Raw genomic sequence first — 14386 nt, 5'->3', positions numbered from 1 at the left:
CATCCTCCCAGACTCAGATAGCAGTAACATCCTCATCCTCCCAGACTCAGACAGCAGTAACAGCCTCATCCTCCCAGACTCAGACAGCAGTAACAGCCTCATCCTCCCAGACTCAGACAGCAGTAACATCCTCATCCTCCCAGACTCAGATAGCAGTAACATCCTCATCCTCCCAGACTCAGACAGCAGTAACAGCCTCATCCTCCCAGACTCAGACAGCAGTACCATCCTCCCAGACTCAGATAGCAACAACAGCCTCATCCTCCCAGACTCAGGCAGCAGTAACAGCCTCATCCTCCCAGACTCAGACATCAGTACCATCCTCCCAGCCTCAGGCAGCAGTAACAGCCTCATCCTCCCAGACTCAGATAGCAACAACATCCTCATCCTCCCAGACTCAGGCAGCAGTAACAGCCTCATCCTCCCAGACTCAGACATCAGTACCATCCTCCCAGACTCAGGCAGCAGTAACAGCCTCATCCTCCCAGACACAGATAGCAACAACAGCCTCATCCTCCCAGACTCAGGCAGCAGTAACAGCCTCATCCTCCCAAACTCAGACATCAGTACCATCCTCCCAGACTCAGATAGCAGTAACAGCCTCATCCTCCCAGACTCAGACAGCTGTAACAGCCTCATCAGACTCTGACATCAGTACCATCCTCCCAGACTCAGATAGCAACAACAGCCTCTCCTCCCAGACACAGATAGCAACAACAGCCTCATCCTCCCAGACTCAGGCAGCTGTAACAGCCTCATCCTCCCAGACTCAGACATCAGTACCATCCTCCCAGCCTCAGATAGCAACAACAGCCTCATCCTCCCAGACACAGATAGCAACAACAGCCTCATCCTCCCAGACTCAGACAGCTGTAACAGCCTCATCCTCCCAGACTCAGACATCAGTACCATCCTCCCAGACACAGATAGCAACAACAGCCTCATCCTCCCAGACTCAGACAGCTGTAACAGCCTCATCCTCCCAGACTCAGACATCAGTACCATCCTCCCAGACTCAGATAGCAACAACAGCCTCATCCTCCCAGACACAGATAGCAACAACAGCCTCATCCTCCCAGACTCAGACAGCTGTAACAGCCTCATCCTCCCAGACTCAGACATCAGTACCATCCTCCCAGACACAGATAGCAACAACAGCCTCATCCTCCCAGACTCAGACAGCTGTAACAGCCTCATCCTCCCAGACTCAGGCAGCAGTAACAGCCTCATCCCTGTCAGACTATGACATCAGTACCATCCTCCCAGACACAGATAGCAACAACAGCCTCATCCTCCCAGACTCAGGCAGCAGTAACATCCTCATCTTCCCAGACACAGATAGCAACAACAGCCTCATCCTCCCAGACACAGATAGCAACAACAGCCTCATCCTCCCAGACTCAGGCAGCAGTAACAGCCTCATCCCTGTCAGAGTCAGACATCATTAACATCCTCCCAGACTCAGACAGCAGCAACAGCCTCATCACTGTCAGACTCTGACATCAGTACCATCCTCCCAGACTCAGATAGCAACAACAGCCTCATCCTCCCAGACACAGATAGCAACAACAGCCTCATCCTCCCAGACTCAGACAGCTGTAACAGCCTCATCCTCCCAGACTCAGACATCAGTACCATCCTCCCAGACTCAGATAGCAACAACAGCCTCATCCTCCCAGACACATATAGCAACAACAGCCTCATCCTCCCAGAATCAGACAGCTGTAACAGCCTCATCCTCCCAGACTCAGACATCAGTACCATCCTCCCAGACTCAGATAGCAACAACAGCCTCATCTTCCCAGACTCAGGCAGCAGTAACAGCCTCATCCTCCCAGACTCAGACAGCAACAACAGCCTCATCCTCCCAGACTCAGATAGCAGTAACATCCTCATCCTCCCAGACTCAGACAGCAGTAACAGCCTCATCCTCCCAGACTCAGACAGCAGTAACAGCCTCATCCTCCCAGACTCAGACATCAGTACCATCCTCCCAGCCTCAGGCAGCAGTAACAGCCTCATCCTCCCAGACTCAGATAGCAACAACAGCCTCATCCTCCCAGACTCAGATAGCAGTAACATCCTCATCCTCCCAGACTCAGACAGCAGTAACAGCCTCATCCTCCCAGACTCAGACAGCAGTAACAGCCTCATCCCTGTCAGACTCAGACAGCAGTAACATCCTCCCAGACTCAGACAGCAGTAACATCCTCATCCTCCCAGACTCAGATAGCAGTAACATCCTCATCCTCCCAGACTCAGACAGCAGTACCATCCTCCCAGACTCAGATAGCAACAACAGCCTCATCCTCCCAGACTCAGGCAGCAGTAACAGCCTCATCCTCCCAGACTCAGACATCAGTACCATCCTCCCAGCCTCAGGCAGCAGTAACAGCCTCATCCTCCCAGACTCAGATAGCAACAACATCCTCATCCTCCCAGACTCAGGCAGCAGTAACAGCCTCATCCTCCCAGACTCAGACATCAGTACCATCCTCCCAGACTCAGGCAGCAGTAACAGCCTCATCCTCCCAGACTCAGGCAGCAGTAACAGCCTCATCCTCCCAAACTCAGACATCAGTACCATCCTCCCAGACTCAGATAGCAGTAACAGCCTCATCCTCCCAGACTCAGACAGCTGTAACAGCCTCATCCCTGTCAGACTCTGACATCAGTACCATCCTCCCAGACTCAGATAGCAACAACAGCCTCATCCTCCCAGACACAGATAGCAACAACAGCCTCATCCTCCCAGACTCAGACAGCTGTAACAGCCTCATCCTCCCAGACTCAGACATCAGTACCATCCTCCCAGACTCAGATAGCAACAACAGCCTCAAACTCCCAGACACAGATAGCAACAACAGCCTCATCCTCCCAGACTCAGACAGCTGTAACAGCCTCATCCTCCCAGACTCAGACATCAGTACCATCCTCCCAGACTCAGATAGCAACAACAGCCTCATCTTCCCAGACTCAGGCAGCAGTAACAGCCTCATCCTCCCAGACTCAGACAGCAACAACAGCCTCATCCTCCCAGACTCAGACAGCTGTAACAGCCTCATCCCTGTCAGACTCAGACAGCAGTAACATCGTCCCAGACTCAGACAGCAGTAACAGCCTCATCCTCCCAGACTCAGACAGCAGTAACATCCTCCCAGACTCAGACAGCAGTAACAGCCTCATCTTCCCAGACTCAGACAGCAGTAACAGCCTCATCCCTGTCAGACTCTGACATCAGTACCATCCTCCCAGACTCAGGCAGCAGTAACAGCCTCATCCCTGTCAGACTCTGACATCAGTACCATCCTCCCAGACTCAGGCAGCAGTAACATCCTCATCTTCCCAGACTCAGACAGCAGTAACAGCCTCATCCTCCCAAACTCAGACAGCAGTAACAGCTTCATCCTCCCAGACTCAGACATCAGTACCATCCTCCCAGACTCAGGCAGCAGTAACAGCCTCATCCTCCCAAACTCAGACAGCAGTAACAGCCTCATCCCTGTCAGACTCTGACATCAGTACCATCCTCCCAGACTCAGGCAGCAGTAACAGCCTCATCCTCCCAGACTCAGACAGCAGTAACAGCCTCATCCCTGTCAGACTCTGACATCAGTACCATCCTCCCAGACTCAGGCAGCAGTAACAGCCTCATCCTCCCAGACACAGATAGCAACAACAGCCTCATCCTCCCAGACTCAGGCAGCAGTAACAGCCTCATCCCTGTCAGACTCTGACATCAGTACCATCCTCCCAGACTCAGACAGCTGTAACAGCCTCATCCCTGTCAGACTCAGACAGCAGTAACATCCTCCCAGACTCAGACAGCAGTAACAGCGTCATCCTCCCAGACTCAGACATCAGTACCATCCTCCCTGACTCAGGCAGCAGTAACAGCCTCATCCTCCCAGACTCAGATAGCAACAACAGCCTCATCCTCCCAGACTCAGGCAGCAGTAACAGCCTCATCCTCCCAGACTCAGACATCAGTACCATCCTCCCAGATTCAGGCAGCAGTAACAGCCTCATCCTCCCAGACACAGATAGCAACAACAGCCTCATCCTCCCAGACTCAGGCAGCAGTAACAGCCTCCCAGACTCAGATAGCAGTAACAGCCTCATCCTCCCAGACTCAGACAGCTGTAACAGCCTCATCCCTGTCAGACTCTGACATCAGTACCATCCTCCCAGACTCAGATAGCAACAACAGCCTCATCCTCCCAGACACAGATAGCAACAACAGCCTCATCCTCCCAGACTCAGTCAGCTGTAACAGCCTCATCCTCCCAGACTCAGACATCAGTACCATCCTCCCAGACTCAGATAGCAACAACAGCCTCATCCTCCCAGACACAGATAGCAACAACAGCCTCATCCTCCCAGACTCAGACAGCTGTAACAGCCTCATCCTCCCAGACTCAGACATCAGTACCATCCTCCCAGACACAGATAGCAACAACAGCCTCATCCTCCCAGACTCAGACAGCTGTAACAGCCTCATCCTCCCAGACTCAGACATCAGTACCATCCTCCCAGACTCAGATAGCAACAACAGCCTCATCCTCCCAGACACAGATAGCAACAACAGCCTCATCCTCCCAGACTCAGACAGCTGTAACAGCCTCATCCTCCCAGACTCAGACATCAGTACCATCCTCCCAGACACAGATAGCAACAACAGCCTCATCCTCCCAGACTCAGACAGCTGTAACAGCCTCATCCTCCCAGACTCAGGCAGCAGTAACAGCCTCATCCCTGTCAGACTATGACATCAGTACCATCCTCCCAGACACAGATAGCAACAACAGCCTCATCCTCCCAGACTCAGGCAGCAGTAACATCCTCATCTTCCCAGACACAGATAGCAACAACAGCCTCATCCTCCCAGACACAGATAGCAACAACAGCCTCATCCTCCCAGACTCAGGCAGCAGTAACAGCCTCATCCCTGTCAGAGTCAGACATCATTAACATCCTCCCAGACTCAGACATCAGTAACATCCTCATCTTCCCAGACTCAGATAGCAGTAACATCCTCATCCTCCCAGACTCAGACATCAGTAACATCCTCATCTTCCCAGACTCAGATAGCAGTAACATCCTCATCCTCTCAGACTCAGACAGTAGTAACATCCTCATCCCTGTCAGACTCAGACAGCAGTAACATCTTCATCCTCCCAGACTCAGATAGCAGTAACATCCTCATCTTCCCAGACTCAGATGGCAGTAACATCCTCATCTTCCCAGACTCAGATGGCAGTAACATCCTCATCTTCCCAGACTCAGATAGCAGTAACATCCTCATCCTCCCAGACTCAGATAGCAGTAACATCCTCATCTTCCCAGACTCAGACAGTAGTAATATCCTCACCTCCCAGACTCATATAGCAGTAACATCCTCATCCTCCCAGACTCAGATAGCAGTAACATCCTCATCTCCTCAGACTCAGACAGCAGTAATATCCTCACCTCCCAGACTCAGATAGCAGTAACATCCTCATCCTCCCAGACTCAGACAGCAGTAATATCCTCAACTCCCAGACTCAGGCAGCAGCATCAGATCTCTCATGTTCTCTTCCTGTTTGCTTATCAGATGATGTAACCAAATATGGACAGGCTGTTTCCTACTCATCCTACTCACTCACTTCCCACTCATCACTCATCACTGCCTGCTGACAGCTGGGTTGGGTAGTGTCATAAGTTCCTCTGGTCCCTGGACCCTCTGACAGCTGGGTTGGGTAGTGCCATAAGTTGCTCTGGTCCCTGGTCCCTCTGACAGCTGGGTTGGGTAGTGTCATATGTCCCAGCTGGTTTGGGTAGTGTCATATGTCCCAGCTGGGTTGGGTAGTGTCATATGTCCCAGCTGGTTTGGGTTGTGTCATATGTCCCAGCTGGTTTGGGTTGTGTCATATGTCCCAGCTGGTTTGGGTTGTGTCATATGTCCCAGCTGGTTTGGGTAGTGTCATGTCCCAGTTGGGTTGTGTCATATGACCCACTGGTTCCTGGTCCCTCTGACAGCTGGGTTGGTTAGTGTCATATGTCCCAGCTGGGTTGGGTAGTGTCATATGTCCCAGCTGGGTTGGGTAGTGTCATATGTCCCAGCTGGGTTGGATAGTGTCATGTCCCAGTTGGGTTGGGTTGTGTCATATGACCCACTGGTTCCTGGTCCCTCTGACAGCTGGGTTGGGTTGTGTCATATGTCCCAGCTGGGTTGGGTAGTGTCATATGTCCCAGCTGGGTTGGGTAGTGTCATATGTCCCACTGGTTCCTGGTCCCTCTGACAGCTGGGTTGGGTAGTGTCATATGTCCAAGCTGGGTTGGGTAGTGTCATATGTCCCAGCTGTGTTGGGTAGTGTCATATGTCCCAGCTGGTTTGGGTTGTGTCATATGTCCCAGCTGGTTTGGGTTGTGTCATATGTCCCAGCTGGTTTGGGTAGTGTCATATGTCCCAGCTGGGTTGGGTAGTGTCATATGTCCCAGCTGGTTTGGGTTGTGTCATATGTCCCAGCTGGGTTGGGTAGTGTCATATGTCCCAGCTGGTTTGGGTTGTGTCATATGTCCCAGCTGGGTTGGGTAGTGTCATATGTTCTCCGTGCTCAGTATTCAGTGGGTGTGTTTCCACTCCAGGGTGATTTAATATGTAGTTAATACAGATCTATAGGAATACTGAATTACACAGCAGCCACACCGACCTTTTTGAATTACAGAGGTAATTGTGCACGACGGCAGGGGAAGTTTATAACAGGTAGTGCCAAGATGGAGTCTACCCTGAGGAGAATGGATCTCCTGCTCCCTCCTATCCTGCTGACGTCCTCTGCATTAGTGTTCTGCACTATAAGCACCCAGCACTGAACAAAATCTTTATCTTACCCTTCTCTCTTTACCTTTCTCTAACGACACCGCTGCAACGCTCTCACTTTCTTCTCTCGCTCTCTCACTTACTCTCTCGCTCTCCCTCTGTTGTGCGTACACAAACAAATTAACACACACACACTCATTTGACATGTCGCTCCAGTCTTAATGGTGCTACCTGTTTGACGTAGCCTGACCATATACATCCTGAACAGACCACTCTCTTTACTTTCTGATGCAACCCAGTCAGCTTTGGGCCATGCTGATAGCTGAAGGTTGTTGTGCTGATGTCGAGTCTAATTTAAAACTAAGGACAGAGAAATGGTCCAGTCTGGTCTGACTGTGCTCTATGGCGCCACATTCATCTATCAGGGCTGTTACTCTACTGATGTACGGTCCTCTCCCAGAGATGGTAGATCTGACTGCAACATCTCCGCTTGGCACACAGGAGAACAAAGCTTTATACCAACGAGAAAGGAGAAATAACATGACGTGAAACAGTCTCTTTTCTTCCCCTCACCAACTTTCAAGAAGAGTGATTGCTGATTGCTCTCTGAAGGACTTTGCAAATTGCCTGGTAATTGTGTTTGGAGGAAAATTGTTCATTTCACCACTGCATTTTCATATTTCTCCCCCAGGGAGACGGCAGCATTATTGGAAAGACGGATTGAAGGAAAGCCTTTTCTTGTAATTAACATTTCTTCAAAATAAAAGGATTTTGAGAAAAATTGCTGAAGCGAATGTCAAGGGCCATTCTGTATGCATAAGACATATGAAGAAAAAACACACACTACCATTCGAAAGTTAGGGTCACTTAGAAATTTTCTTGTTTTTGTCCATTAAAATAACATCGAATTGATCAGAAATACAGTGTAGACATTGTTAATGTTGTAAATGACCATAATAGCTGGAAATCTCAGATTTTCTATGGAATATCTACATAGGCGTACAGAGGCCCATTATCAGCAACCATCACTCCTGTGTTCCAATGGCACGTTGTGTTAGCTAATCCAAGTTTATCATTTTAAAAGGCTAATTGATCATTAGAAAACCCTTTTGCAATTATGTTAGCACAGCTGAAAACTGTCGTTCTGATTAAAGAACTGGCCTTCTTTAGACTAGTTGAGTATCTGGAACATCAGCATTTGTGCGTTCGATTACAGGCTCAAAATGGCCAGAAACAAAGCACTTTCTTCTGAAACTCATCAGTCTATTATTGTTCTGAGAAATGAAGATCTTGTACAATGCTGTGTACTTCTCCCTTCACAGAACAGCGCAAACTGGCCCTAACCAGATTAGAAAGAGGCGGCAGGGTGGCCTAGTGGTTAGAGCGTTGGACTAGTAACTGGAAGGTTGCATGTTCAAATTCCTGAGCTGCTGTCTGTCGTTCTGCCCCTGAACAGGCAGTTAACCCACTGTTCCTAGGCCGTCATTGAAAATAAGAATTTGTTCTTAACTGACTTGCCTAGTTAAATAAAGGTAGAAATGGACAAAAACTGAGCTTTTCTTTAAAAAACAATGACATTTCTAAATGACCCCAAACTTTTCAACGGTAGTGTATGTCTTAAAACAGAATGCTCCGGGTCTTCCTTATCAGACCAGACTGATTGCGTCATGGTTGTAGCTTTCCCTGGGCTCCGTTCATGAGCATTCCATTTATTTTCTTTTCCCAATGTCACGTGTGCTCCCTCTCCGGCCTCTAGGTCACCAGGCTGCTCGTTATGGCGCACACCTGTCACCATCGTTACGCGCACCTGTGCTTCATCAGACTCACCTGGGCTCCATCACTTCCCTGATTACCTTCCCTATATATGTCATTCCCTTTGGTTCCATCCCCAGGTGTTACTGTGTCAGTTCTGTGTATTGTTTGTGTTTGTTATTTTGTATTATGTTGTGTTTATTTATTAAAACACTCACTCCCTGAACTTACTTCCCGACTCTCAGCTCACATCGTTACACCTTGTTTTATTCTCCTGCATTTTGAGCGATGTCTGTTGTTTGTTTTGTTTGGTGTAATCTTTTTGGACATTGCTGAGATGAGCTAAAGCCTGTCACTGGGAGATGCTTGTGCTGTGTGTTTCAATGAGGCAAAAAGGGGCGCTGTTTATAAGGATGTTTATATTGTATCCAAAGCCATTGCAGGAGGAAAGGGAGAGACATCCCAGTGAGTGTCTGAACCCCTGGAATGAAGCGTACCTTTGTAGCACTGTAATTGAAAGTCAGATTGTATCGTGATTTGACTTGTAAATGAGCAATGTGGCCAACTAACAGTTCATCTTCCTTTTGTTTGACAGAAGTGAGTACTACTGTGCTGTGTGTTCTCTGAGGCAGACCACATGTGAATCTGCTACATGGGACATGTCTGGACCCTGGGACAATCAGTGGGCCTGACCACAGGGAGCTCATTAGTATTGGCACTGTTAATTGGCTGCTGCTGTCAGCTATTAGCATAGAGTTCTAATACAGGCTGCACAGGCAAAAATAATTTGTTTCACATGCAGGGTAAAAAAATCAATAACTAATTAGTCTTGTGGACAGCAGTTGTATGTGTTTTACACTGGTTGAAATAGTTAAAAAAATTTCTTTCCATTTCCCCTTAATTTTTAAATTTCTCTGGTAAAAGAAAGGCCTGGATGATTTGTGTGTGTCCACTGTTAATCTCTCTGCCATCTTTGGTTTTACTAAAAGGATACTTTGTCCCCAGATAACCTTATTGTTTCAAGCGGCTAACCATATTTCCTTGTTCCCGGGGCACGTATCACCTATCTCCTCTCCTCTTTCTGCCTCTACTCTCTCTCATCCCAGCAGACATTTCATTACAGAGCAGGACCAGGATACTGTTTCTTCTTAACGCCCTATCCACCCTCAGGATACGTGGTTATTTATTAAGCGTATCCACAACTGGACTTTACCCTCAGCCTGATTTCACAGCACTGGACATGTTGTCCTCAGCAGAACATGACCAGGAAAGGAATTAGAAGGAGGGGAAACATATTTTAAACAACAAAAATAACTAAATTCTGAGGAGCCAGAGTAGTAAATGCAATTAGATGACTGGAAGACGTTTGATGTAGTCAGATCAACTGTGTGTTCACAGTGGTATGTACTGTACAACTCATAATTGGGAGATTAAGATAGATCAACAGAAACAGCTGAAAGATCCATATTGCCATCGTAAAAACGCTGACGATCCGATAGCCATAACCAGCAACATACAAACATAGCAAACACATCCAGCTACATCGTCCCAGAGACTCCTAAACGTTTAGAACATTTCTGCCGTGTTAGCTGTCTTAGTTCTTGTAATGACCTTAACACCTAGAGACACAATAATAAAATATGAGCTCAAAAAGCTGAGGTTGTAAAAGCCTGTTAGTCAAAGCGTAAACTCCCCTCCAAACTCTCCGTACCTCATTCCTCCTCTCGCTAACTCTGACTGTGTGTTGCTGTGTGTGACACAGTGTGTTCATACTTCGTTCATTGTTTAATGATCTCCACAGAGACATGACACAAAAACCTCTGTAACTCCACCCCCACCCCCACACCGGCCACCCCACCCGCCCCTGTCTCTCAAGACGGTCATACCCTGGGGTTGGGAGACAGTGTCACCTCACATCCCTGTCTCTCAAGACGGTCATATCCTGGGGTTGGGGGACAGTGTCACCTCACATCCCTGTCTCTCAAGACGGTCATACCCTGGGGATGGGGGACAGTGTCACCTCACATCCCTGTCTCTCAAGACGGTCATACCCTGGGGCTGGGGGACAGTGTCACCTCACAAATGAATTTCTCCTCACATCCCTGTCTCCATTAAACAGCTGTCAGTCTCCCAGTGCTGCACCTCTGTCTCCCGTGCAGCCCTGTCTCCATTAAACATTTGTCAGTCTCCCAGTGCTGCACCTCTGTCTCCTGTGCAGCCCTGTCTCCATTAAACATCTGTCAGTCTCCCAGTGCTGCACCTCTGTCTCCCGTGCAGCCCTGTCTCCATTAAACATCTGTCAGTCTCCCAGTGCTGCACCTCTGTCTCCCGTGCAGCCCTGTCTCCATTAAACATCTGTCAGTCTCCCTGTGCTGCACCTCTGTCTCCCGTGCAGCCCTGTCTCCATTAAACAGCTGTCAGTCTCCCAGTGCTGCACCTCTGTCTCCCGTGCAGCCCTGTCTCCATTAAACATCTGTCAGTCTCCCGTGCAGCCCAGTCTCCATTAAACAGCTGTCTGTCTCCCGTGCAGCCCTGTCTCCATTAAACATCTGTCAGTCTCCCAGTGCTGCACCTCTGTCTCCCGTGCAGCCCTGTCTCCATTAAACAGCTGTCTGTCTCCCGTGCAGCCCTGTCTCCATTAAACAGCTGTCAGTCTCCCGTGCAGCCCTGTCTCCATTAAACATCTGTCTGTCTCCCGTGCAGCCCTGTCTCCATTAAACAGCTGTCAGTCTCCCGTGCAGCCCTGTCTCCATTAAACATCTGTCAGTCTCCCAGTGCTGCACCTCTGTCTCCCGTGCAGCCCTGTCTCCATCAAACAGCTGTCTGTCTCCCGTGCAGCCCTGTCTCCATTAAACATCTGTCAGTCTCCCAGTGCTGCACCTCTGTCTCCCGTGCAGCCCTGTCTCCATTAAACAGCTGTCTGTCTCCCATGCAGCCCTGTCTCCATTAAACAGCTGTCAGTCTCCCGTGCAGCCCTGTCTCCATTAAACATCTGTCAGTCTCCCATTGCTGCACCTCTGTCTCCCGTGCAGCCCTGTCTCCATTAAACAGCTGTCTGTCTCCCGTGCAGCCCTGTCTCCATTAAACAGCTGTCTGTCTCCCGTGCAGCCCTGTCTCCATTAAACAGCTGTCAGTCTCCCGTGCAGCCCTGTCTCCATTAAACAGCTGTCAGTCTCCCGTGCAGCCCTGTCTCCCGTGCAGCCCTGTCTCCATTAAACAGCTGTCAGTCTCCCGTGCAGCCCTGTCTCCATTAAACAGCTGTCAGTCTCCCGTGCAGCCCTGTCTCCATTAAACAGCTGTCAGTCTCCCGTGCAGCCCTGTCTCCATTAAACATCTGTCTGTCTCCCGTGCAGCCCTGTCTCCATTAAACATCTGTCTGTCTCCCGTGCAGCCCTGTCTCCATTAAACAGCTGTCAGTCTCCCGTGCATTCCTGTCTCCATTAAACAGCTGTCAGTCTCCCGTGCAGACCTGTCTCCATTAAACAGCTGTCAGTCTCCCGTGCAGCCCTGTCTCCATTAAACAGCTGTCAGTCTCCCGTGCAGCCCTGTCTCCATTAAACAGCTGTCAGTCTCCCGTGCAGCCCTGTCTCCATTAAACAGCTGTCAGTCTCCCGTGCAGCCCTGTCTCCATTAAACAGCTGTCTGTCTCCCGTGCAGCCCTGTCTCCGTTAAACAGCTGTCTGTCTCCCAGTGCAGCCCTGTCTCCATTAAACAGCTGTCAGTCTCCCAGTGCAGCCCTGTCTCCATTAAACAGCTGTCTGTCTCCCAGTGCAGCCCTGTCTCCATTAAACATCTGTCAGTCTCCCGTGCAGCCCTGTCTCCATTAAACATCTGTCTGTCTCCCGTGCAGCCCTGTCTCCATTAAACAGCTGTCTGTCTCCCAGTGCAGCCCTGTCTCCATTAAACATCTGTCAGTCTCCCTTGCAGCCCTGTCTCCATTAAACATCTGTCAGTCTCCCAGTGCTGCACCTCTGTCTCCATTAAACAGCTGTCTGTCTCCGAATGCAGCCCTGTCTCCATTAAACATCTGTCAGTCTCCCGTGCAGCCCTGTCTCCATTAAACAGCTGTCTGTCTCCCGTGCAGCCCTGTCTCCATTAAACATCTGTCTGTCTCCCGTACAGCCCTGTCTCCATTAAACAGCTGTCTGTCTCCCGTGCAGACCTGTCTCCATTAAACAGCTGTCAGTCTCCCGTGCAGCCCTGTCTCCATTAAACAGCTGTCTGTCTCCCATGCAGCCCTGTCTCCATTAAACATCTGTCTGTCTCCCGTGCAGCCCTGTCTCCATTAAACATCTGTCAGTCTCCCGTGCAGCCCTGTCTCCATTAAACAGCTGTCTGTCTCCCGTGCAGCCCTGTCTCCATTAAACATCTGTCTGTCTCCCGTACAGCCCTGTCTCCATTAAACATCTGTCAGTCTCCCAGTGCTGCACCTCTGTCTCCCGTGCAGCCCTGTCTCCATTAAACAGCTGTCTGTCTCCCATGCAGCCCTGTCTCCATTAAACAGCTGTCAGTCTCCCGTGCAGCCCTGTCTCCATTAAACATCTGTCAGTCTCCCATTGCTGCACCTCTGTCTCCCGTGCAGCCCTGTCTCCATTAAACAGCTGTCTGTCTCCCGTGCAGCCCTGTCTCCATTAAACAGCTGTCTGTCTCCCGTGCAGCCCTGTCTCCCTTTAACAGGTGTCAGTCTCCCGTGCAGCCCTGTCTCCATTAAACAGCTGTCAGTCTCCCGTGCAGCCCTGTCTCCCGTGCAGCCCTGTCTCCATTAAACAGCTGTCAGTCTCCCGTGCAGCCCTGTCTCCATTAAACAGCTGTCAGTCTCCCGTGCAGCCCTGTCTCCATTAAACAGCTGTCTGTCTCCCGTGCAGCCCTGTCTCCATTAAACATCTGTCTGTCTCCCGTGCAGCCCTGTCTCCATTAAACAGCTGTCAGTCTCCCGTGCAGCCCTGTCTCCATTAAACAGCTGTCAGTCTCCCGTGCAGCCCTGTCTCCATTAAACAGCTGTCAGTCTCCCGTGCAGCCCTGTCTCCATTAAACAGCTGTCAGTCTCCCGTGCAGCCCTGTCTCCATTAAACAGCTGTCAGTCTCCCGTGCAGCCCTGTCTCCATTAAACATCTGTCAGTCTCCCGTGCAGCCCTGTCTCCATTAAACAGCTGTCTGTCTCCCGTGCAGCCCTGTCTCCATTAAACAGCTGTCTGTCTCCCGTGCAGCCCTGTCTCCATTAAACAGCTGTCTGTCTCCCATTAAACATCTGTCAGTCTCCCGTGCAGCCCTGCATTAAACATCTGCCCTGTCTCCATTAAACAGCTGTCTGTCTCCCAGTGCAGCCCTGTCTCCATTAAACATCTGTCTCCATTAAACAGTCTCCCGTCTGTCTCCATTAAACAGCTGTCAGCCCTGTCTCCATTAAACAGCTGTCTGTCTCCCGTGCAGCCCTGTCTCCATTAAACAGCTGTCAGTCTCCCGTGCAGCCCTGTCTCCATTAAACAGCTGTCTGTCTCCCGTGCAGCCCTGTCTCCATTAAACAGCTGTCTGTCTGTCTCCATTAAACAGCTGTCAGTCTCCCGTGCACCCTGTCTCCATTAAACAGCTGTCTGTCTCCCGTGCAGCCCTGTCTCCATTAAACATCTGTCAGTCTCCCGTGCAGCCCTGTCTCCATTAAACAGCTGTCTGTCTCCCGTGCAGCCCTGTCTCCATTAAACAGCTGTCTGTCTCCCGTGCAGCCCTGTCTCCATTAAACATCTGTCTGTCTCCCGTGCAGCCCTGTCTCCATTAAACATCTGTCAGTCTCCCGTGCAGCCCTGTCTCCATTAAACAGCTGTCTGTCTCCCGTGCAGC

General features: G+C 50.2%; 1 protein-coding gene across 1 annotated transcript; it reads left to right on the top strand.

The window, feature by feature from the left end:
• Positions 1 to 242: 242 nt before the first annotated feature.
• LOC139400122 (serine-rich adhesin for platelets-like) lies at positions 243 to 8648 on the top strand (the record flags this gene model as incomplete). Its single annotated transcript, XM_071145150.1, has 14 exons — positions 243 to 407; positions 495 to 626; positions 708 to 872; positions 1240 to 1410; positions 1647 to 1757; positions 1911 to 2075; positions 2290 to 2454; positions 2503 to 2640; positions 3075 to 3223; positions 3256 to 3504; positions 3758 to 4159; positions 4729 to 4956; positions 5082 to 5423; positions 8556 to 8648. Coding segments are annotated over 14 exons (2675 nt in total), but the record flags the coding sequence as incomplete, so codon positions are not given.
• Between the last annotated feature and the right edge of the window lie 5738 nt (positions 8649 to 14386).

Source organism: Oncorhynchus clarkii, unplaced genomic scaffold, assembly GCF_045791955.1.
Source record: "Oncorhynchus clarkii lewisi isolate Uvic-CL-2024 unplaced genomic scaffold, UVic_Ocla_1.0 unplaced_contig_10495_pilon_pilon, whole genome shotgun sequence".
Lineage (NCBI taxonomy): Eukaryota > Metazoa > Chordata > Actinopteri > Salmoniformes > Salmonidae > Oncorhynchus > Oncorhynchus clarkii.
The sequence above is the reverse complement of the archived record's forward strand: the minus strand, read 5'-3'. Positions and strand labels throughout refer to the sequence as shown.